Genomic DNA, 25000 nt, shown 5'->3' on the forward strand with positions numbered 1-25000 from the left:
GCCTGAAGGTATGCAACCTTATCAAAGTGACATGGCCCTGGGGGGAAGCATGAATGACAACCCTTAACTCATTGTTGTGTTCTTTAGCTCTGGAGCAGGCGTAGCTTGGCAAAGCAGAATGGGGCTATAGGAACAGCTAAAACAGACAGGGGGCTCGTGTATACAGTAGGAGAATGTTTTAGTTCAGATAATCACACTCAAATGTTTGAGCAGGCTATCTTATGTTTATGAGTATCCTATGTGTTGTCAGAGAAATAGTTGACAAAGCTTTATCAATTACAGCACTCCAGAGTTTGAAGAGGTTTTATGGCCTGTCACTGCTCACTACTTCTACATTTCTATGCTTTTATTACATTGTCGCCATACAAGGTTAACTACACACAGTATTTGCAGAACAAAAATGTCCAGGACAAACCTATTCCCCTACTGCCATACATACTGAACTTTAATGGGCAATTAGGCAAATAGGTTCCACAGACAGTGCCCTGGCCTAGTTGAGGTGCATTGTGGGACCCTTTGACAAACTGTTCCGTCCTGTGGAGAGAGTAATATCTTGTGAAACGTGTAAAAGCTGTGGTTCTCTGGAGGGGACTTTGTGTTTAACCGTCTGGCTCCGTTTTTACACTCTGGTAATTTATCCTCTTGCTATCATGCCCCTCGCACAGCACTTTCCTCTCCTGGCACTCTATCCATCGCTCTCTCTCTCCACCTTTCTCTCAACCCTCTATCCATCGCTCTCTCTCTCCACCTTTCTCTCAACCCTCTATCCATCGCTCTCTCTTTCCACCTTTCTCTCAACCCTCTATCCATCGCTCTCTCTCTCCACCTTTCTCTCAACCCTCTATCCATCGCTCTCTCTTTCCACCTTTCTCTCCCTCCACCTGTCTCTCAACCCTCTATCCATCGCTCTCTCTTTCCACCTTTCTTTCTACCTCTCCCCCTGCTTTGTCTCCCCCTTTCTCTCCTCTCTCTCCACCTCTCTCCAACACTCTATCTGTCGCTCTCTCTCTCGCTCTCTCGCTCTCGCTCTCTGTCTCTCGCTCTCTGTCTCTCGCTCTCTGTCTCTCGCTCTCTGTCTCTCGCTCTCTCTGTCTCTCGCTCTCTCTGTCTCTCGCTCTCTCTGTCTCTCGCTCTCTCTGTCTCTCGCTCTCTCTGTCTCTCGCTCTCTCTGTCTCTCGCTCTCTCTGTCTCTCGCTCTCTCTCGCTCTCTCGCGCTCTCTCGCGCTCTCGCGCTCTCTCGCTCTCGCGCTCTCGCTCTCTCTCGCTCTCTCGCGCTCTCGCTCTCTCTCGCTCTCTCGCTCTCTCTCGCTCTCTCGCGCTCTCGCTCTCTCGCGCTCTCTCTCGCGCGCTCTCTCTCGCTCTCTCTCGCTCTCTCGCGCTCTCGCTCTCTCTCGCTCTCTCTTGCTCTCTCTCGCTCTCTCTCGCTCTCGCGCTCTCTCTCGCTCTCTCTCGCTCTCTCTCGCTCTCTCTCGCTCTCGCGCTCTCTCTCTCTCTCCACCTTTCTCCCTCCATCCTCTCTCCAGGCCCCAAACTTACATGCCATACTAAACTGAAACTACTGATGCCTCCCACATGCAGTCCACTTGATACTGTTATGTTCGCCCTGTTTTGCGATCCACATTTGTATTGCATTTTTACATTATGTTGTTCAGCTCATACATACAGATACTGTCCATAACATTGCAATAACTCGGAGACACTGAATGCTGGTGTGCTTGCTTATTCGTAACACACCGACGCAAAAACATTTCTCTAATTTACAAATCAGTCCATTTCCCGGCAGCCTGACCTTCTGTCGCTCTCGGTGAATAGATCTCTGACCCATAAACCCTATCAAATTCTCCATTTCACAGCTTTTTACACCAGCTCTGCTGAGTGGGGGGAATATTATACCTGTATGTTACAGCTATCTCTGTCAGTGGCACGCACACACACACACACACACACACACACACACACACACGCAGGCACACACACACACTCACACACACACACACACAGACACACAGGTCAGAAGGTCATAGTAGCCTCCCACCTGTCTATTTCTGTTCCATTAGCATGGATTCTATATTCTGTCCAGCGGAATATTTAATAGCAGACCAACCCTCGCCTTCTTTTATTTATGAACCACGTGTAGCAGGACCATGGAGACATTCATTATTTCAACTGGTTACAAAGCCCCCACCGTGTGTCCATTTGATTTAAGCGCATGGTTGTGGCTCTGTGGAGAAGGCGCATATCACTAGGTGACATTGTTAATGTGTAATATGTAAATGCCCAGTTCACACATTAGGCCTTTTACACAGTAGAGATGAGACGCTGGTGGCTTTACAAAGCCTGTTTAGACTCCGACTGTGTCAGATGAAATCCCTCTGTGATGAAACCTTTTGTTATAGAATTTAATCATACTTGATTGATCCCCGAGGAGAAATGCTCAACATTACAAACACGTCAACATGGAGATGAATGGCGTTCTCAGAAGAGCCATGCCAACGGTCATGGTTTAGCGGTTGGTTACAGTGGAGGAGAGATCACGTGTGTGTGTGTGTGTGTGTGTGTGTGTGTGTGTGTGTGTGTGTGTGTGTGTGCGCGTGTGTGGGGATGTTCTGTGGTTGAGCAATCAAGACTAATAGAGTAGTGATCCCAATCGAGGTGTGTGTGTGTGTGTGTGTGTGTGTGAGAGAGCGAGTCGAAGGTTGAGAGGCTTTCAATGGATCAAAAAGAACAGAGAAGACATTAAAGCTATCTGTCATTCAATTAACGAGCGCCTTGTCAAATCCCTGCCGTGACTATTAGTGAATCGAAAACATCAGACAAACACAACCTACAGTTGAAGGCGGAAGTTTACATACACCTTAGCCAAGTACATTTAAACTCCGTTTTTCACAATTCCTGACACGTAATCCTGTTTTAGGTCACCAATTTATTTTAAGAATGTGAAATGTCAGAATAATAGTAGAGTGATTTATTTCAGCTTTTATTTCTTTCATCCCATTCCCAGTGGGTCAGAAGTTTACATACACTCAATTAGTATTTGGTAGACATTTGCCTTTTTAAATTGTTTAACTTGGGTCAAATGTTTCGGGTAGCCTTCCACAAGCTTCCCACAATAAGTTGGCTGAATTTTGGCCCATTCCTCCTGACAGAACTGGTGTAACTGAGACATGTTTGTTGGCCTCCTTGCTCGCACATGCTTTTTCAGTTCTGCCCACACATTTTCTATGGGATTGAGGTCAGGGCTTCCTGACTGATGTCTTGATGTTGCTTCAATATATTCACATAATGTTCCATCCTCATGATGCCATATATTTTATGAAGTGCACCAGTCCCTCCTGCAGCAAAGCACCCCCACAACATGATGCTGCCACCCCTGTGCTTCACGGTTGGGATGGTGTTCTTCAGCTTGCAAGCATACCCCTTTTTTCCTCCAAAAATAACGATTGTCATTATGTCTAAACAGTTCTACTTTTGTTTCATCAGACCAGAGGACATTTCTCCCAAAAAGTAAAATATTTTTTGTCCCCCTGTGCAGTTGCAAAACGTAGTCTGTTTTTTTTATGGCATTTTTGGAGCAGTGGCTTCTTCCTTGCTGGGCGGCCTTTCAGGGTATATCGATATAGGACTTGTTTTTACTGTGGATATAGTTACTTTTGTACCTGTTTCTTCCAGCATCTTCACAAGGTCCTTTGCTGTTGTTCTGGGATTAATTTGCACTTTTTGCACCAAAGTACGTTCATCTCTAGGAAACAGAAAGCGTTTCCTTCCTGAGCGGTATAAAGGCTGTGTGGTCCCATGGTGTTTATACTTGCGTACTATTGTTTGTACAGATGAACGTGGTACCTTCAGGCGTTTAGAAATTGCTCCCAAGGTTGAACCAGACTTGTGGAGTCTAGACATATTTCCCACGATGTCAAGCAAAGAGGCACTGAGTTTGAAGGTAGGCGTTGAAATACAGCCACAGGTACACCTCCAATTGACTCAAATGATGTCAATTAGCCTATCAGAAGCTTCTAAAGCCATGACATAATTTTCTAGAATTTTCCAAGCTGTTTAAAAGCACAGTCAACTTAGTGTATGTAAACTTCTGATCCACTGGAATTGTGATACAGTGAAATATAATATAAGTGAAATAATCTGTCTGTAAACAATTGTTGGAAGAATTACTTGTGTCATGCAGAAAGTAGATGTCCTAACCGACTTGCCGAAACTATAGTTTGTTAACAAGAAATTTGTGGAGTGGTTGAAAACTGTTTTAATGACTCCAACCTAGGTGTATGTAAACTTCCAACTTCAACTGTGTATGCTACATACTCGACCTGGTCTCAAATGCTATTGGAAAAAAATTCAAATACTCTTATCAGTGCTTGATTGAACATGCCTGTTGCAGTGAAACCACTAGAAAGATCCCGAAAGTATAAGCCCCACCCACTTGGCCTATCAGGCAGGCTAAAGCAAACACTTAAAAGTGTTTGAAAGATTTCACATTGTATTTGATCCCAGGTCTGGTACCTGCTGTACAGTGTACAGAAGAGGTCTCACTCCCACCACAGACTTAGAACCGGTTACCACAAGGTTATATAGTACATGACGGCTCTCTCTCTGCCTTTTTGTGAATGGCTCATCAGGCCTGTGTCAATAGTGACAGTTGTTATAAAACGTGATGAAACCTATATTATTCATCAGAGGAGTCTGGTAAGGGGAGGATGGCTCATAATAATGCCCAAAATGGAATAAATGGATCGGTATGGAACTCCATGTGTTTGATTCAGTTCCATTCATTCCATTCCAAACGTTACAATGAGCCCATCCTCTGATTTTTAAAGTGGCCGACACAGTTGACATACACCTTCAGAACGTTTGTTCTAATAAACAATGTTTCAACCTTCAGGACTTGGTCAGGTCAACCGCCAGACATGGTGATTACCTGAGGTGACCTCCAGCCAGGTCAGGGTAATAGCTCTCCTCTTCCCTATCCTCCTATCTTCAGGCACCATGACTGATCCACACCTCCCTCTCCTTCAACATCCCCTATATCACTCGGGTGACTGGAGAGGACAGACACAGAGCCATAGTTTTTACCCTGGAATGAGCTTTCTGTCCCCTCTTATATTATAGCCAATCTCTGTTGTGAGGAGGGCAGCGGAGGCAGGTTTTGATACATTGAGTGAACATGAGAGTAGACGCATTGATAGGAACCGGGAGAAAGAGGCCTGGCAAGGTTATGTGTGTGGACCCATACTCTACCACTTTTGAATTAGGATTCCCCTCTTCCTACAGGAGAGCAGACCGCTGTCCAGGCCTATACATCACCACACACACACACACACACACACACACACACACACACACACACACATATACCGGTACTCACCTGTACTGCTTGTCTTAATGTGCTGTGTGTGACTCCCTCCACTCTATCCATCTGCCACTACTCTTTCACTTTCAACATCTGTCTGTTTCTCCCTCTCTGTCTATACAGTGCCATGCAAAAGTATTCAGCCCCCTTGGCATTTTTCCTATTTAGTTGCATTACATGGTGTAATTTAAATGTACTTTTATTTGGATTTCATGTAATGGATATACACAGAAAAGTCCAAATTGGTGAAGTGAAATGAAAAAGAAAAAAACTTGTTTAAAAAACAAAAAACCAAACGGAGAAGTGTTGCTTGCGTAGGTATTCACCCTCTTTGCTATGAAGTCCCTAAATAAGATCTGGTGCAACCGATTTACCTTCAGAAGTCACACCATTTGTTAAATAAAGTCCACCTGTGTGCACTCTTAAGTGTCACATGATCTGTCACATGATCTCACTATTTAGTCACCTGTTCTGAAAGGCCCCAGAGTCTGCAACACCACTAAGCAAGGGTGACCACCAAGCAAGCGGCACCATGACGACCAAGGGGCTCTCCAAACAGGTCAGGGAAAAAGTTGTGGAGAAGTACAGATCAGGGTTGGGTTATAAAAAAAAATCTGAAACTTTGAACATCCCACGGAGCACCATTAAATACATTATTAAAAAATGGAAAGAATACGGCACCACAACAAACCTGCCAAGAGAGGGCCGCCCACCAAAACGCACAGACCAGGCAAGGAGGGCATTAATCAGAGAGGCAACAAAGAGACCAAAGATAACCCTGAAGGAGCTGCAAAGATCCACAGCGGAGATTGGAGTATCTGTCCATAGTACCACTTTAAGCCATACACTCCACAGAGCTGGGCTTTATGGAAGAGTGGCCAGAAAAAAGCCATTGCTTAAAGAAAAAAATAATCAAAAACATGTGTTTGCCAAAGGGCATGTGGGAGACACTCCAAATATATCGAAGAAGGTACTCTGGTTAGATGAGACTAAAATTGAGCTTTTTGGCCATCAAGGAAAACGGTGCAAACTCAACACCTCATCACCCGAGAACACCATTCCCACAGTGGAGCATGGTGGTGGCAGGATCATGCTGTGGGTATGTTTTTCATTGGCAGGGACTGGGAAACTGGTCAGAATTGAAGGAATGATGGATGGCGCTAAATACAGGGAAATTCCTGAGTGAAACCTATTTTTCTTCAAAAGATTTGAGACTGGGACGGAGGTTCACCTTCCAGTAGGACAAGGACCCTTAGCATACTGCTAAAGCAACACTCAAGTGGTTTAAGGGAAAACATTTAAATGTCTTGGAATGGCCTAGTCAAAGCCCAGACCTCAATCCAATTGAGAATCTGTGGTATCTGGGGGTGGGGGGGGGGGGGGGGGGGGGGGAATAGTTATGCACGCTCAAGTTTTCTGTTCTGGTTACACAAAAAATATATATTTTGCATCTTCAAAGTGGTATGTTGTATAAATCGAATGATACAAACCCTCAAAAAATCACTTTTTTAATTCCAGGTTGTACGGCAACAAAATAGGAACAATGCCAAGGGGGGCAAATACTTTCGCAAACCACTGTATGTCCCTTTGTCACTCCGGCTAGTGTATTAACACTCTTTAACCACTAAAGCAGTCATTTAAATGGCTCTTTATTTCTTTATTTTTGCTCTGCCATTTTTTTTAAAGTCATGCCCCCCTAGTCCTTGACTTTTTCTGAATAAATACGTCTATATAGCACACTGCTGGTGTTATGCTCTTAGTTTCACAAACAGAACTGGAGTTATAAGCAGTTTTAGAAGAGCAAGTCATTTTTTGGGAACTGTTTTCCCCCATTATTGCCCATCCTTCTCCCAACAGTAGGGCCTCCTTCTTCCAACAGTAGGGCCTCCTCTGCTCCTTCTTCCAACAGTAGGGCCTCCTCTGTTCCTTCTTCCAACAGTTGAAAATGCAGTGCCCAGCTGATAACCACCCTGACAATGGCCTCTAAATTTAGCCTAAACTATACCGAAACTAATTTCACACACATAACAGATGAAATACATGAAGTAAAGTATGATGGGGAGCGGATGATGTATAATTACGTAGTTACCAATTGTTAATGAAGAACAGGGTGGACCATTCTATTATATCGATCCATTCTAATTAAAGGCATAATCTTAAAATGGTATGATACCTATATCAGCTCACTGAATCAAAGCAGTGAGTAGTCTCCTCTGGCCTACTTGGAGAAGGCTACACTGTGAGAGCGTGCGTAATTGTACATGCTGAATGGCTTTCAATATCTGGGGAAAAAAATCCACATTGGGAAGCAGGTAAACAAGTGTCGGGGGAATGTGGTGATGAGGATTGTGGAACCTTACATTCCCCTTACAAGGGGAGACATGTCACCATGGACAATTTCTTCACTTCACTGTCATTTGGTGAACAAGTTGCATGCAAAGAAAACAAGTCTGGCAGGCACCATGAACAAAGTGAGCTGCCTCCCTCCGAGCAAAATAAGGCACCTGCACTGCCTTTTTTTACTCCACAACGGTGCTGAAGAATGACAAGACGATGGGAAAACAATAAAAAGACAACGAGAGACTATTATGCACTACAACCAAAGGTACACTACACGACCAAAAGTATGTGGACACCTGCTTGTCAAACATCCCATTCCAAAATCATGGGCATTAATATGGAGTTGGTCCACACTTCGCTCCTGTAACAGCCTCCACTTTTCTGGGAAGGCTTTCCACGAGATGTTGGACTTGCTTTCATTCAGCCACAAGAGCTCGAGCACTGATGTTGGGTGGTTAGGCCTGGCTCGCAGTCGGCATTATAATTAATCCGAAAGGTGTTCGATGGGGTTGAGGTCATAGCTCTGTGCAGGTCAATTCAAGTTCTTTCACACTGATCTCAACAAAATGTCTGTATGGACCTCGCTTTGAGCACGGGGGCATTGTCATGTTGAAACGGTTGCCACAAGGTTGGAAGTACAGAATCGTCTAGAATGTCATTGTGTGCTGTACCGTTAAGGTTTCCCTTACCTGGAACTAAGGGGCCTAGCCCGAACCATGAAAAACAGCCCCAGACCATTATTCCTCCTCCACCAAACTTTACAGTTGACACTATGCATTGGGGCAGGTAGCGTTCTCCTGGCATCTGCCAAACCCAGATTCTTCCATTGGACTGCCACATAGTGAAGCACTCCAGAGAACGTGTTTCCACTGCTTCAGAGTCCAATGGCAGTGAGCTCTACACCAATCCAGCCGACGCTTGGCATTGCGCATGGTGATCTTAGGCTTGTGTGCGGCTGCTCGGCCATGGTAACCCATTTCATGAAGCTCCAGACGAACAGTTCTTGTGCTAACGTTGCTTCCAGTGACAGTTTGGAACTCCGTAGTGTTGCAACCGAGGACATAGGATTTTTACGTGCTTCAGCACTCTGCAGGCCCATTCTGTGAGCTTGTGTGGCCTACCACTTCATGGCAGAGTTGTTGTTGCTCCTAGACTTTCCACTTCACGAGGGCAGAAATTTGACAAACTGACTTGTTGGAAAGGTGGCATCCTATGATGGTGCCACGTTGAATGTCACTGAACTCGTCAGTAAAGCCATTCTATTGCCAATATTTGTCTATGGTAATTGCATGGCCTTGTGCTCGATGTTATAAACCTGTGTGCAACGAGTGTGGATGAAATAGCTGAATCCACAAATTTGAAGGGGTGTCCACATACTTTTGTATATACAGTGCATTCGGGAAGTATTCAGACCCCTTGACTTTTTCCACATTTTGTTACGTTACAGCCTTATTCTAAAATTGATGAAATATAATTTTTTCATCAATCTACACACAATTCCCCATAATGACAAACCAAAAACAGAAATACCTTATTTACGTAAGTCTTCAGACCCTTTGCTATGAGACTTGAAATTGAGCTCAGGTGCATCCTGTTTCCATTGATCATCCTTGAGATGTTTCTACAACTTGATTGGAGTCCACCTGTGGTAAATTCAATGGATTGGACATGATTTTGAAAGGCACACACCTGTTTATATAAGGTCCCACAGTTGACACTGCCAAGCCGAAAGTATTGTCCGTATAGCTGAGAGACAGCATTGTGTCGAGGCACAGATCTGGGGAAGGGTACCAAAAACTGTCTGCAGCATTGAAGGTCCCAAAGAACACAGTGGCCTCCATCATTCATAAATGGAAGAAGTTTGGAATCACATACTGTAGACTCTTCCTAGAGCTGGCTGTCCGGGCCAAACGGAGCAATCGGGAGAAAATGGACTTGGTCAGGAAGGGGCCCAAGAATCTGATGGTCACTCTGACAGAGCTCCATAGTTCCTCTGTGGAGATGGTTGTCCTTCTGGAAGGTTCTCCCATGTCTGCAGCACTCGACGGTAGAGTGGCCAGACGGAAGCCACTCCCCAGTAAAATGCACCATCAAAATTCACCATCCAATATGACAACGACCCTAACCTCACAGCCAAGACAATGCAGGAGTGGCTTCGGGACAAGTCTCTGAATGGCCTTGAGTGGCCCAGCCAGTGCCCGGACTTGTACCCGATCTCTGGAGAGACCTGAAAATAGTTGTGCAGCAATGCTCCCCATCCAACCTGACAGAGCTTGAGAGGATCTGCGGAGAAGAATGGGAGAAACTCCTCAAATACAGGTGTGCCAAGCTTGTAGCGTCATACCCAAGAAGACTCAACGCTGTAATTGCTGCCAAAGGTTCTTCAACAAAGTACTCAGTAAAGAGTCTGAATACTTATGTAAATGTGATATTAGTTTGTTTTATTTTATGTAGAGTACCAGTCAAAAGTTTGGACACACCTACTCATTCAAGGGTTTTTCTTTAGTAAAAAAATATTTTCTACATTGTATAATAATTAGTGAAGACATCAAAACTATGAAATAAAACATGGCATCATGTCGTAGCCCAAAAAAGTGTTAATTATATCAAAATATATTTTACATTTGAGGTTCTTTAATTGATGACAGCTTTGCACACTCTTGGCATTCTCTCAACCAGCTTCACCTGGATTGCTTTTCCAACAGTCTTGAAGGAGTTCCCACATATGCTGAGCACTTCTTGTTGACTGCTTTTCCTTTCCTCTGCAGTCCAACTCATCCCAAACCATCTCATTTGGGTTGAGGTCAGGTTGTTGTGGAGGCCAGGTCATCTGATGAAACACTCCATCACTCTCCTTGGCCAAATAGCCCTGACACAGCCTGAAGATGTGTTTTGCGTCATTGTGCTGTTAAAAAACAAATGATAGGCCCACTAAGCGCAAACCAGATGGGATGGTGTATCGCTGCAGAATGCTGTGGTAGCCATGCTGGTTGAGTGTGCCTTGAATTCTTAATACATTTCTGACAGTATCACCAGAAAAGCACCATCACACCTCCTCCTCCATGCTTCAGTGTGGGAACCACGCATGTGGAGATCATCCATTCACCTACTCTGTGTCTCACAAAGTCATGGCAGTTGGAACCTATAAATCTTTTGGACTCAACAAGGACTGATTTCCACCGGTCTAATGTCCATTGCTTGTGTTTCTTGGCCCAAGCAAGACTTATTATTGGTGTCCTTTAGTAGGGGTTTCTTTGGAGCAGTTTGACCATGAAGGCCTGATTCACGCAGTCTCCTCTGAACAGTTTTTAAATATATATAAATATTTTTACCTTTTATTTAACTAGGCAAGTCAGTTAAGAACAAATTCTTATTTTCAATGACGGCCTAGGAACAGTGGGTTAACTGCCTTGTTCAGGGGCAGAATGACAGATTTTCACCTTGTCATCTCGGGGATTCGATCTTGCAACCTTTCGGTTACTAGACCAACACTTTTACCACTAGGCTACCTGCCACCCCAGTTGATATTGAGATGTCTGTTACTTGAACTCTGAAGCATTTATTTGGGCTGCAATTTTTGAGACTGGTAACTCGAATGAACTTATCCTCTGCAGCAGAGTTTTAACTCTGGGTCTTTCTTTCCTGGGCGGTCCTCATGAGAGCCCGTTTCATCATAGCGCTTGATGGTTTTGCGACTGCACTTGAAGAACCTTTCAAAGTTATTGACATTTGAGGTGTTCTTGCCATAATATTGACTTTTACCAAATAGGGCTCTCTTCTGTATACCACCCCTACCTTGTCACACCACAACTGATTGGCTCAAAAGCATTAAGAAGGAAAGAAATTCCACAAATGAACTTTTAACAAGACACACCTTTAACAAGATTCACACAATATCAGCACGAGCTGAAAATGTACTATTTTTGACTGCTGTCACATCGACACTTACACTCATTATAATGCCATTTAGTGCTGTGTTTCAGTATTCATCAAGGCCACGGTGCTTATAATGATGTTTTGACTACTGATATTTTCATGATTTGTCTGCGCGTCTTTCTTTTGTTGGTTGGGGTATTTTTTAAATGTATTTTGTCATTCTAAAAATGAGCTGTTACCGTGTTCCAACAAACATGCTTTCTGTTTCATAGTTGTAGCAAAGGCACTCCCCGAAAAAAAACTGAACACTTGAATTTTAGCGTTTTTTTGTGTTTTTACATAAAGCCGACATTAACATAAACTAGTGTGTTATTTGAAATCAAATTAAAATCTTATTCTAATGTTACCCAAGGCCTTCATAAACACGACCAAATGATTGTTGTTGCGATAGTATATATTAAATATGAATTAAACTGTTAGGATGTTGCAGTCAGAATGACTGCTCATTAGCTTAAAGGGGGGGGTCCATTGAGGCCCAGCGGTTCTAGTGTTAAAGTGGGAGATGGTGGCTGGCTGTGTTATTGCCAGGGAAGTGATCTACAGCAGACACATTTTCCACCATATTGATTAAACCTATGGTTTCTGTCCCTTTCTCTCCATCTCTCTTTGCTCTTTCTCATGTACTCTGTCTGTCACTGTGCTCCCCTCTCGCTCCCTCTGTTTCGCTTACTGTCACGCATGCATTGACGCACGTGGTTTCGCCCACACACACACTGTCTGTCTGGCATTTCCAAAGGGCTTTTTCCAAGTACGACAGCTCAAATTCTACCAGTCTCAGCCTTTCATACAGCCCAGAGTACAATATCTCGCTACCTTTCTTGTCCTCCATTTTTTTATTTTATAATAATTCTTTTTTACATGTCAATTGCCCCTCTGTTGTACAGTTTCCTAGCAAGAGAGGCCGACCGTGGTGTGTGTGTGTGTGTGTGTGTGTGTGTGTGTGTGTGTGTACGTGCAGTAGGGCTGGCACAATTATATGTATAAATGTGTAACCGACGGTTATGGATGAAGACCATAACCGTCGGTTACACGTAAAAAAAAAAAAAAACGAATTGTTTTGTAGAACGAACAGCTGACTGAAGACGGGACGGCCGGTCATTCGCAAGGTCCAGTCAGTTCCTGCACGCAAGGTGTTGTAGCAAACAAATCGTTGGTTGCCTAGGCAGCGCCTTCCTCCCTCCCTGCTGCAGCAGTGCACGGAAATAGAATGAGTAGAACAGGCTTGGAACCTTAACCCTGGCGATTCGAGGACGCCGTTGGATGAATCGTTTTCCGCTCTTGGCTGCGTCGCATGCAGTCTAGTGGACGACAGAAGAGCGTGGGTGTCCATTCGAACAGCTAGAGCGGTGGTTGAGTTCATTTTTGGCAGACCAATAACCGCCATCCAAAATTCCATGGACGTCACAGCCCTAATCGTGAGGGCGAGCGCGTCCGTGTGTGGCGCCGGCGGAGTAGCAGTTGTGTTCAAAGAGTGAAAGGCCTAGGGAACGTCCACCTGGGGGAGAGCCCTGTGCTCAGGTGTGTGTGTGCGCAACTGCATTTTGGTCTCCAGTACTAAAGCCTGGTATTTGAGGAGGCTCCTCCATACGATAATAACGTTGTTTAGTCAGAGCAGGTCTAAGTGTTTCATCTCTAAGGCAGAAAACAGCTAAATGGAGCTCTTTGTTGTTGATGGGTCAGGGCATCTTACTGCCTGGGGCATCGCTATGGTAATAACACACAGACACACACACACACAGAGTATATCCATGGTAATGACGGCACTGGAACTCGCCTGAGTATGCAAACACTTATCTGGAAAGGCCACTCAGGGTTACATCTCTCATTCCTCTTCCTACCTCTTTTGCTCTCTCTCGCTTCCTGTCTTTCTCTTTCTCTCTTGCTCTCGTTCTCTACCTCCTCCCACTCCTTATACCTTCCTTTGACCTTCTCCCTTTCTCCTCCCTGACTCTCTCTCCTCTGTCAACCTCTCTTTGACTCTTTTTTTTCTTTCTTCTTCTCCTTCTCTCATCTCTCCCCTCCTTCCTCTTCTCTCTCTGTGCAGTAAAGCTTTGACTGTGACAGATGAGTCTCTCTTGGCATACCTTTTTAGATAATGAAGTCACTGGACACTTCTAGTCCTTGCGTTTTTGTGTTAAAGCTGAGGCATACACACACACACACACACACACACACACACACACACACACACACACACACTTGAAGCCTGGTTTTGCTTATGAAGCTACTGACCACAGCGTTCTGCTATGTGCTACCCCATTTGTTTTGATGTTGTTGGTTTAGAGCGAGAGCGAGAACACACTCACACACTCCCTTTGATTTGTCTGTGGAAATGTGTTCCTCTCTCTCACTAAAAACAGAAGGCAGGAGAAAGTAACCTACAGTAGCTAGTGTCCACAGGGCCTCTCCACATCCTAGTGTCTTGGTATTTTGATTTGTTGTTCTGTTGAAACTGTGTTTTAATTAACACACAGCAGCTGGAGTGGGAATCATCCCCTGCCCGTGGTTCTCATCCTCTTCATCCCTCTCTAAATCCCCAAATGTCTCTTCTAACCACTGCAATCCTTCCCTCTCTCTCTCCGGGCTTTCTTCCACCTGTCCCCTCCTTCCTGTCAGATAATCTCTTTATTTCTCTCTCTCTCTTTCACCCACCTCTTTATTGTGAGCTGAGTGATTTGGCCTTTCCTTGCTCTCCTTATCGGCACAGATGATCAGGAAGTCTCTAGCAGTATGACTCTGTCCGCCTGTGTGTCATTGACTAATGTCACATCCCATCATGATGCCATCATTGTGTCACTGTAATAGTGCATTAACTATCATATGGGTCACCACATATCTCCTTTCCTCCTAACATGGAAATAACAGGACAGAACAGATAGGGGCTCTGTCCCAAATGGCACCCTGTTCCCTATGTATTGTATGGGCCCTTGTCAAAAGAAGTGCAGTGCATAGGGAATAGGGTGCCATTTTGGGATGCATTCAATGGGCTGGGGATGAATGGGATGACCTCTAAACTGTAGACAAGGCACCAATATATCTTTCTGCTCACCATTTTTCAGATATGGCCATTGATTAGCCAGGAAGTCGGCACAAGGAAGTAGGTTTTCACGGTCTATATCAGACCCTCATGTGAATAGAAAATATGTGAATAGATTTTTCTTGTAGAACTGTGAAAAGGTCACTTCTGGTGACTTAAAAGAGGATATTCTACTCCAAAATGCATGAAAATAAAAGTATGTTTTGCTGCTCCTCTCTCTCTCTCTCTCTCTCTCTCTCTCTCTCTGTCTCTCTCTGTCTCTCTCTCTCTCTCTCTCTCTCTCTCTCTCTCCTGCTCGACCCCAGGGGTGTCAAACTAATTTTGGAGCGTCGCACATAATGTATAATACGCTGAACAAGAATACAAACACAACATGTTGGCCCAATGTTTCATGCACCACATTAAAAGATCCCAGAAATGTTCCATACGCACAAAAAGCACATTTCTCTCAAATGATGTGCACAAATTTGTTTACATCCCTGTTAGTGAGGATTTCTCCTTAGCCAAGATGACCCATCCACCTGACAGGTTGGCATATCAAGAAGCTGATTAAAGCAGCATGATCATTACAGAGGTGCACCTTGTGCTGGGGACAATAAAGGGCCACTCTAAAATGTGCAGTTTTGTGACACAACACAATGCCACAGATGTCTTAAGTTTTTAGGGAGCGTGATATTGGCGTTCTGACTGCAGGAATGTCCACCAGAGCTGTTGCCAGAGAATTGAATGTTAATTTCTCTACCATAAGCTGCCTCAAATGTTGTTTTAGAGAATTTGGCAGTATGTCAAACCGGTTTCACAACCGCAGACCATGTGTATGGCATCATGTGGGCGAGCGGTTTGCTGATGTGAACAGAGTGCCCCATGGTGCCAGTGGGGTTATGGTATGGGCAGGCATAAGCTACGGACAACGAACACAATGGCATTTTATCAACGGCAATATGAATGCACAGAGATACCGTGACAAGATCCTGAGGCCCATTGTCGTGCCACCTGCATCACCTCATGTTTCAGCATGATAATGCACGGCCCCATGTCGGAAAGATCCAAACATAATTCCTGTGCAGCTGAAAATGGCCCAGTTCTTCCATGGCCTGCATCGTCACCAACTGAGCATGTTTGGGATGCTCTGGATCAGTTCCAATTCCCACCAATACCCAGCAGCCATTGAAGAGGAATGGGACAACATTTCACAGGCCACAAACAACAGCCTAATCAACTCTATGCAAAGGAGATGTCGCGCTGCATCAGGCAAATGGTGGTCACATCAGATACTGACTGGTTTTCTGATCCACACCCCAACCTTTTTTTGTAAGGTGTCTGTGACCAGCAGATGCATATTTGTATTCCCAGTTGTGAAATCAATAGATTAGTGCTTAATTAATTAAATTAACTGATTTTCCTTATATGACCTGTAACTCAGTACAATCGTTGAAATTGTTGCATGTTGTGTTTTTACATTTTTGTTCAGAATACAGTATTTCCTTTGCCCTCAAAATATCCATCGCTTTTGGTATTTTTGACGCTCCCTGACTGCTTCATTTCGATGACTGTTATCAAGCTGGACAGAGTGAAGAGACTATACATTTAGGTTCATTAATATTTCTACAGTTTAGATTTGGTTTGAGTCATTTCAATGTCGATTGAGATCGTTTTTCCCAGCGGGGCGACGCTGCTAAATGACTTATAGGGGAAACACTGCGGCTGGTCATCACGGTGGCAGGTCTCCATTCATCTCTGCTAATGGCCACTGGAGATGTAGGCTCTTCTCTTCTTTCCTCTCCTCTCCTCCATCTGTCCATACTGCCATCGATCTCTGTTTTTCAACTCCGTAGCGCCAGCCTCCCCTCTGCTGTGTTGTCTTGTATGTATTTTTCTTCTGGCACATCAATTACGTTTCTTCCATCACCTGGCCTTTAGAGGGATCGTTAAATATAACTCACCAGCCTGCAGTCCTGTGTGACCTGGAAGAGAGAGTGTGTATGTGGGGGTGTGTGTGTGTGTGTGTGTGTGTGTGTGTGTGTGTGTATCAGCCATCCAATCAACATCTTTTATCAGTAGATCTTTCTTTGTGTGTAACCAAAACCAAGCTCATCGAAGACAAATTAAGACTGATAATTGTGTGTGTGTGTGTGTGTGTGTGTGTGTGTGTGTGGGTGTGTGTGTGTGGGTGTGTGGGGGTGGGGGTGGGTGTGTGTGTGGGGGTGTGTGTGTGGGGGTGTGTGTGTGGGGGTGTGTGTGTGGGGGTGTGTGTGTGGGGGTGTGTGTGTGGGGGTGTGTGTGTGTGTGTGTGTATGTGGGGGTGTGTGTGTGGTGTGTGTGTGGGGGTGTGTGTGTGTGTGTGTGTGTGTGTAGCCCTGGGCTCATTTCAATATGAACATTTATTTTGATCTGTTTGAATACCTCTGTTGTTCTGGAGAAACTGTCAGCACATTTACCCACGGTGTCTTATTTCTGAACGTTTTGTGTATGTGCACGCTTGACCATTTCCTTCAGAAGGCCTCACTTCCAGTAAAGTCTTGTCTTTTTCAAAGATATCAGACTGACCATTTCTAAATCCGATATCTACTCTCTCCACCCGGGAGAGAGACACTGCTGTCCAAATCAAACACGCTTCAAAAAGGGCTATCCAGAAATCCCCTATCTGCAATTGATTGAATCCTTCAGTTAGTAGCTTGCTGCCTAATAGTGAAAGGCCCATGCAGTGTAGTGTAATGACAGTAATTACACTGAGAGTCGGGTGGAGAGGAGAGTTGGTTTGTTGTGACTGGGTCTGTGTTGCTGCTGCCTGTCTGGCCTGATCTCTTTGTGGGTCGATGGCAGTAACACACTGCCACACATTGGAAATGGAGCCTCTTCTCAGGGGAGGGATCTATATACCAACTGTGTGTGTGCCTATATGATGGCTCATTGTGCTGAGACTGTAAACATCCCACCCCAGTACTGCAGTATCACACACTCGCATGCCTCTCTCTTTCTGTCTCGCCCACATCATGTCCATCTGCTGTGCTTCGTCTTTCCGCACGTCTATCCACGGCTCTGAATTCCCATATGGCTTTGCTAACTCTACTCAAACACACACACGCCCGCACACATACACTCCTCTGCTTCGTAGTGACAGACTCTGCAGTTGGGCAGGGTGGTCTGTCTTACATCTGTACCTTAGGGAGAACTTGTATTTCAACTAATCACACTCCTGCCACTCACCTCTCACTCCAGTTGTCTCCACATACACACCCCTCTCCTCTCTCTCTCTCCCAAATGCACACAGGCTACCCGGGTGCAATTACGATTGTGTCACATCAGCAATGTGAGAGAATAGCTTTTCCGAACCGACGGAGTCAGATACACCCAACAGACTGGTTTCTACTTGTCCTGACTCTGTTTGAAGTCACCACATGACTTGCAGTCAGTCAGTGAGTTCCTGGGTGACACCACCCCCCCTCCCCCAAAAGGTCACGTGTACAAGTACAGTGAAATGCCTTTCTTGCTTGCTCTTTCCCAAGCATGCAGTAATAAATATCTGTAGGACTATAAGACACTTTTTAAGTACAACCAAAACACTGGAAAAATAGAAATAAGACCGTGCGAAAGTAAGTAACCTATATACAAGGTCAGTTCCAGTACCATATTTACAATTTGCATGGATACTGGAGTGGTAGGGGTAGATATGTAAAGGGGTAAGGTGACTTTTTTTAAAACTCCTATAGAGTTGAATTCAACACTGTTTCACAGATAACATTTGGTCCCAGTCTACATGGTGTTAAAGTTACTCTACAGCTAGTGTCACATTTTCAGAGTTAATTTGACTCATTCTCACACTTTTATTTTTTCATTCCACTGAATTTAGTTGATTTTACACTGCAATGACTGCATCATTTTACACTCCGATTTAATTCCGACACTAGAGCTCATTGACTCCTCATAATGTTGAAAATACTTATCCTGGGTTAAAAGTCAACACTGTAATTTTTACACCCCCTTTTTTTACTGTGTAGCAGCAGCGTATGTGATTTGTAGGAAAGTGTGTGTGAAAATGAAGTGTGTGTTGGAGTGTAAGTGAGTGTGCATAGAGACAGTGCTAGATGAAATAGAAGGATCAATGCAGATAGTCCATGTAGTCAATTTGTTAGCTATTTAGCAGTGTTATGGCTTGGGGATAGGAGCCTGTTGGTGTCAGATTTGTTGCTCCAGTGCCGCTTGCCATGGGGAAGCAGATAGAACAGTCAATGGCTTGGGTGGTTGTCTTTAGCGATTTTCCCGGTTCTTTCTTTCACACAGCCTGATATAGAGGTCCTCGATGGCAGGGAGCTCTGCCCCAGTGATGTACTGGGCCTTCCTCTGACACCGCCTGGTATAGAGGTCCTCGATGGCAGGGAGCTCTGCCCCAGTGATGTACTTGGGCCTTCCTCTGACACCGCCTGGTATAGAGGTCCTCGATGGCAGGGAGCTCTGCCCCAGTGATGTACTGGGATTTCCTCTGTAGTGCCATGCAGTCAAGAGCGGTGCTGTTGTCATACCAAGCAGTGATGCAGTCAGTCAAATATGCTCTCAATGGTGCAGCTGTAGAACTTTTGGAGGATTTGAGGGGCCATGCCAAACCTTTTCAACTTCCAGAGGCAGAAGTGGTGCTGTTGAGCCTCCTTCACAACTACGCGTGTGAGTGGACCATTTGAAGTCCTTAATGATTTGGACACCCAGGGGAATGGAATAGCATTGGCTTGCATCCTTGGTTGAAAACCTAAGACACTCTCAAGGCAGTCATTTTGTAATAAAAATGACTTTTATTTAAATATAAAGCTTTTATTTAGCTAGACTTACCAAGGAAGTGTTTAAGCAATTATCATTGCTTAGTAAGAGTTAAGGTGTGTGTGTGTGTGTTACTAGTTTGTTCTGGTCTAGAGGTCGACCGATTTTATGATTTTTCAACGCCGATACCGATTTATTGGAGGACCATAAAAGCCGATACCGATTAATCGGACAATTTGTATTTATTTATTTGTAATAATGACAATTACAACAATACTGAATGAACACTTATTTTAACTTAATATAATACATCAATAAAATCAATTTAGCCTCAAATAAATAATGAAACATGTTTAATTTGGTTTAAATAATACAAAAACAAAGGGTTGGAGAAGAAAGTAAAAGTGCAATATGTGCCATGTAAGAAAGCCAACGTTTCAGTTCCTTGCTCAGAACATGAGAACATATGAAAGCTGGTGGTTCCTTTTAACATGAGTCTTCAATATTCCCAGGTAAAAAGTTTTAGGTTGTAGTTATTATAGGAATTATAGGACTATTTCCCTCTATACCATTTGAATTTCATTAACCTTTGACTATTGGATGTCTTAGTATTGCCACTCACTAGTATTGCCAGTGTAACAGCATAGCTCCCGTCCCTCTCCTCGCTCCTCCCTGGGCTCGAACCAGGAACACAACGACAACAGCCACCCTCGAAGCATCGTTACCCATGCAGAGCAACGGGAACAACTACTAGAAGGCTCAGCGCGAGTGACGTTTGAAAAGCTATTAGCGCACGCTAACTACCTAGCCATTTCACTTCGGTTACACCAGCCTCATCTCGGGAGTTGATAGGCTTGAAGTCATAAACAGCGCAATGCTTGACGCACAACGAAGAGCTGCTGGCAAAACGCACGAAAGTGCTGTTTGAATGAATGTTTACGCACCTGCTTCTGCCTACCACCGCTCATTCAGATACTTAGATACTTGTATGCTCAGTCAGATTATATGCAACGCAGGACACGCTAGATAATATCTAGTAATATCATCAACCATGTGTAGTTAGCTAGTGATTATGATTGATTGTTTTTTATAAGTTTAATGCTAGCTAGCAACTTACCTTGGCTTACTGCATTCGCGTAACAGGCAGTCTCCTTGTGGAGTGCAACGAGAGAGAGGCAGGTCGTTATTGCGTTGGACTAGTTAACTGTAAGGTTGCAAGATTGGATCCCCCGAGCTGACAAGGTGAAAATCTGTTGTTCTGCCCCTGAACAAGGCAGTTAACCCACCGTTCCTAGGCCGTCATTGAAAATAAGAATGTGTTCTTAACTGACTTGCCTAGTTAAATAAAGGTATAAAAATTGGCGCCCAAAAATACCTGATTGTTTTGAAAACTTGAAATCGTCCCTAGTTAATCGGCCATTCCGATTAATCGGTCGACCTCTATTCCGGTCCACAGGTCTGTGTAGTTTTCAACACCCTAGGACGGCAGACAGAAACCTCCAATGTCTCTTTCATTATCTTCTCCCCACATCAGATGTGACAAACACAGCTCTGTTGCTCCAGTCATGCTGTCATAGAGCTACAACACACACACACTACCGGTGTTGAGATCGAGTGTGATGCCACAGTGACATTTAGCGGAGACCTAATTGGAGTACCAAGAGACAACCAACACTCAAGTCTTGGGTTGGGGCTTTTTGCTATCAACCTGGGTTCACTGGTTAACCAAATGCCTGGTAACTTGACACACGTCTTTTCTCATACATATCCTACATATACCTGTTGTATACAGATATGTTGTGTATATAGGGATCTGTTGACTATTAGTCAAATGGGGTGCGGTTTGGAACTGACAGAGGATATAAGTACCATTACTCTGCCACACCAGTGTGCAGTTGGATTAACTGCTTATGTGTGTGAGATAATATGTAATGCTTATGTTGACATTGTGAAAGAGCTAACTGCAGGGGAGCTGTACAAAATAGTGTTTCTGCAGTTCCATTGCCTCCAATCTGCTTTGTGTTTGTACAGAATGTGTCTGTGTGTTTGGACATAGAGGAGGACAGTGAAGTCCCTGTTGCTAAATGGATGGTCACAGCAGACTTGTAATGCAGTGGTCCCCCACTGGCCCTGTTTACACCACACCCACTTCAAGGCATTCCTTCTTCCCTGAGAGGTGTGAAAGAGACCCGTGTGCAGAAAAAAATAATACTTATCATTCTCCGTGATTCTCGTGGAATCTCCATGACAATGTGGCTGCATTTGAGAGAGAGAGAAAATATGTATATATTTAACTGTTCTTATCAAGGTCCAAAAAGGCACATCATTCCTTTGGTGAGGAGTCCAATACACCCCTCAGTGACGCCTTTTACTACACAAGCCAGATACCCTTTTGATTTATGATCTCATATGAAGTGACATAGCAGTTTATGGTACAGAATAGTGTTTTACTAACCTCACCAATGTCATTCCAGCCTACAGCAGCCCTGCCCTTTCAATCAGTCGTTCTAAAAGGAAGGAAACTAGTCATGTAATTCATTGGTATACTATTGAGTTAGCTCGCTATTACAGTAGTTACATAGATTGGTACAGTTGAAGTCGAAGTTTACATACACTTAGGAAGGAGTCATTTAAAACTTGTTTTTCAACCACTCCACAAGTTTATTTTTTAACAAACAATAGTTTTGGCTAATCGGTTAGGACATCTACTTTGTGAATGACACAAGTCATTTTCCCAACAATTATTTACATACAGTGAATTATAAGTGCAATAATCTGTATCACAATTCCAGTGGGTCAGAAGTTTACATACACTAAGTTGACTGTGCCTTTAAACAGCTTGGAAAATTCCAGAAAATTATGTAATGGATTTAGAAGCTTCTGATAGGCTAATTGACATCATTTGAGTCAATTGGACATGTACCTGTGGATGTATTTTAATGCCTACCTTCAAACTCAATGCCTCTTTGCTTGACATCATGTGAAAATCAAAAGAAATCAGCCAAGACCTCAGAAAACAATTGTGGACCTCCACAAGTCTGGTTCATCCTTAGGAGCAATTTCCAAATGCCTGAAGGTACCATGTTCATCTGTACAAACAATAGTACGCAAGTATAAACACCATGGGACCACACAGCCATCATACCGCTCAGGAAGGAGATGCATTCTGTCTCCTTGAGATAAACGTACTTCGTTGCGAAAATTGCAAATCAATCCCAGAACAGCAAAGGACCTTGTGAAGATGCTGGAGGAAACCTGTACAAAGTATCTGTATCCACAGTAAAAACAAGTCCTATATCGACATAACCTGAAAGGCCGCTCAGCAAGGAAGAAGCCACATCTCCATAACCCCCATAAAAAAGCCAGACTACGGTTTGCAACTACACATGGGGACAAAGATCGTACTTTTTTGAGAAATGTCCTCTGGTTTGATGAAACAAAAATATAACTGTTTGGCAATAATGACCATCGTTATGTTTGGAGGAAAAAGGGGGAGACTTGCAAGCCGAAGAACACCATCCCAACCGTGAAGCACGGGGGCGGTAGCATCATGTTCTGGGGGTGCTTTGCTGTAGGAGGGACTGGTGTACTTCACAAAATAGATGGCATCATGAGGATGGAAAATTGTGTATATATGGGTGTCCTGGGTGTCACAGTGGTCTAAGGCACTGCATCGCAAGGCTAGCTGAGCCTGGGTTCAAGCCCAGGCTCTGTCGCAGCCGGCCGCGACCGGGATGTCCATGGGGCGACGCACAATTGGCCTAGCGTCGTCCGGGTTAGGGAGGGTTGGCCGGTAGGGATATTCTTGTCTCATCGCGCACTAGCGACTCCTGTAGCGGGCCGGGCGCAGTGCATGCTGACCAGGTCGCTAGGTGTACAGTGTTTCCTCCGACACAATGGTGCGGCTGGCTTCCGGGTTGGATGTGCGCTGTGTTAAGAAGCAGTATGGCTTGGTTGGGCTGTGTTTCGGAGGATGCATGGCTCTCGACCTTCGTCTCTCCCGAGCCCGTATGGGAGTTGTAGCGATGAGACAAAAGTTGTGGGCAGAACTGAAAAAGCATGTGTGAGCAAGGAGGCCAACAAACCTGACTCGGTTACACCAGCTCTGTCAGGAGGAATGGGCCAAAATTCAACCAACTTATTGTGGGAAGCTTGTGGAAGGCTACCTGAAGCATTTGACCCAAGTTAAACCATTTAAAGGCAATGCTACCAAATACTATTTGAGTGTATGTAAACTTCTGACCCACTGGGAATGTGATGAAGGAAATAACAGCTGAAATAAATCATTCTTCCTACTATTATTCTGACATTGCACATTCTTAAAATAAAGTTGTGATCCTAACTGAGTGGTGGATAGGGAATTTTTACTAGGATTAAATGTCAGGAATTGTGAAAAACTGAGTTTAAATGTGTTTGGCTAAAGTGTATGTAAACTTCCGACGTCAACTGTAAATAAGTAGTAGTGTGGTTATTAAGACACAAGACAATTCAGTGATGACCTCAGTGGTGGAAAAAGTACCCAATTGTCAAACTGCTATTTATTTATTTTTGTTTATCCTTTATTTAACTAGGAAGTTAAGATACCTTTAATAGAAAAGGACTCAAGTGAACATCCTAAAGTAAGTGTAAGTATAAAACTAAATGTAATAGCTAAAATCTTAAGAATATAAAGTAAAAGTATATATCATTTCACATTCACTCTAACACTGCACACTTTTCTAGTTTTTTGTAATTTAAGGATAGCCACACTTCAACAGTTTTACTATCATTTAAAAACGAAGCATTTATGCTTAGTAAGTCCGCCAGATCAGAAGCTGTACGAATGACCAGAGATGTTCTCTTGATAAGTGCGTGAATTGGACAATATTGCTGCCCTGCTAAGCATTCGTAATGTAACGAGTACTTTTGGGTGTCAGGGAAAAAGTTCATTTGTTTTTCAGAATGTAGTGGAGAAAAAGTCAAAAATATAAAGAGTAAAGTACAGATACCCCAAACAACTACTTACGTAAGTGGTACTTTAAAGTACTTTACACCACTGCATGTCAGGCTATAGCCATAGCTATCCTCAAGACAATATGAAAATAATAATGTATTGTCTGGCTGTATTGTTTGACTTTTTATTTAACCAAACCCAATTAGTCCATTAAAAGTGTGTTTTTTCCCCAGTTTTTTTATAGATCCTGTTATGGTGATGCTCATTTCTGTTCTGTATGTTATCGTGTTGTTAAGACCTGGGAGAACGGCTGTTAGATTCTGCTAACGAGCTGCAGTGCGTTTTAAACAGGCGTGTATGTTATGAGATGCGGTGTGTTTTTCCTGTCAGTCAGTTGACTGGGAACAGATGTTACTGCAAAAGCGTTCACACGTACGCGACACGACTCTCTGAAATGGTGCGGCATTGTGACTCAGATTTATAGCTGTACAACATCAGGCCAGAAAATTGGTAAGACTGATCCGCTGAAATTGCTGCATTATTACTTGAATAAATAATAATATTAATCATAACAATCCCCCCCCCCCCCCCCTCTTCTCCAGGCGTGCCCCCGTCATCGTCTCCTCTGAAAGGAAGAGGAAGTGATGTC

The 25000-nt window shown here is 43.9% G+C and overlaps 1 protein-coding gene across 3 annotated transcripts in view; it reads left to right on the top strand.

Moving 5' to 3' along the window:
* Positions 1-25000, top strand: part of LOC109900394 (kelch-like protein 29) — a 289438-nt gene that overhangs the window by 79638 nt on the left and 184800 nt on the right. For all 3 annotated transcript variants that reach the window (XR_004211945.1, XM_031837522.1, XM_031837523.1), the window contains exon 3: positions 24954-25000. This exon is cut by the window's right edge and continues 271 nt beyond it. Coding sequence is in view for 2 of the 3 variants with exons in the window: in XM_031837522.1 (XP_031693382.1) it covers positions 24996-25000 (5 nt within the window). In the remaining variant the exon portion in view is untranslated. The remainder of the gene's footprint in view (positions 1-24953) is intronic.

This window comes from Oncorhynchus kisutch, linkage group LG12 (assembly GCF_002021735.2).
Source record: "Oncorhynchus kisutch isolate 150728-3 linkage group LG12, Okis_V2, whole genome shotgun sequence".
Lineage (NCBI taxonomy): Eukaryota > Metazoa > Chordata > Actinopteri > Salmoniformes > Salmonidae > Oncorhynchus > Oncorhynchus kisutch.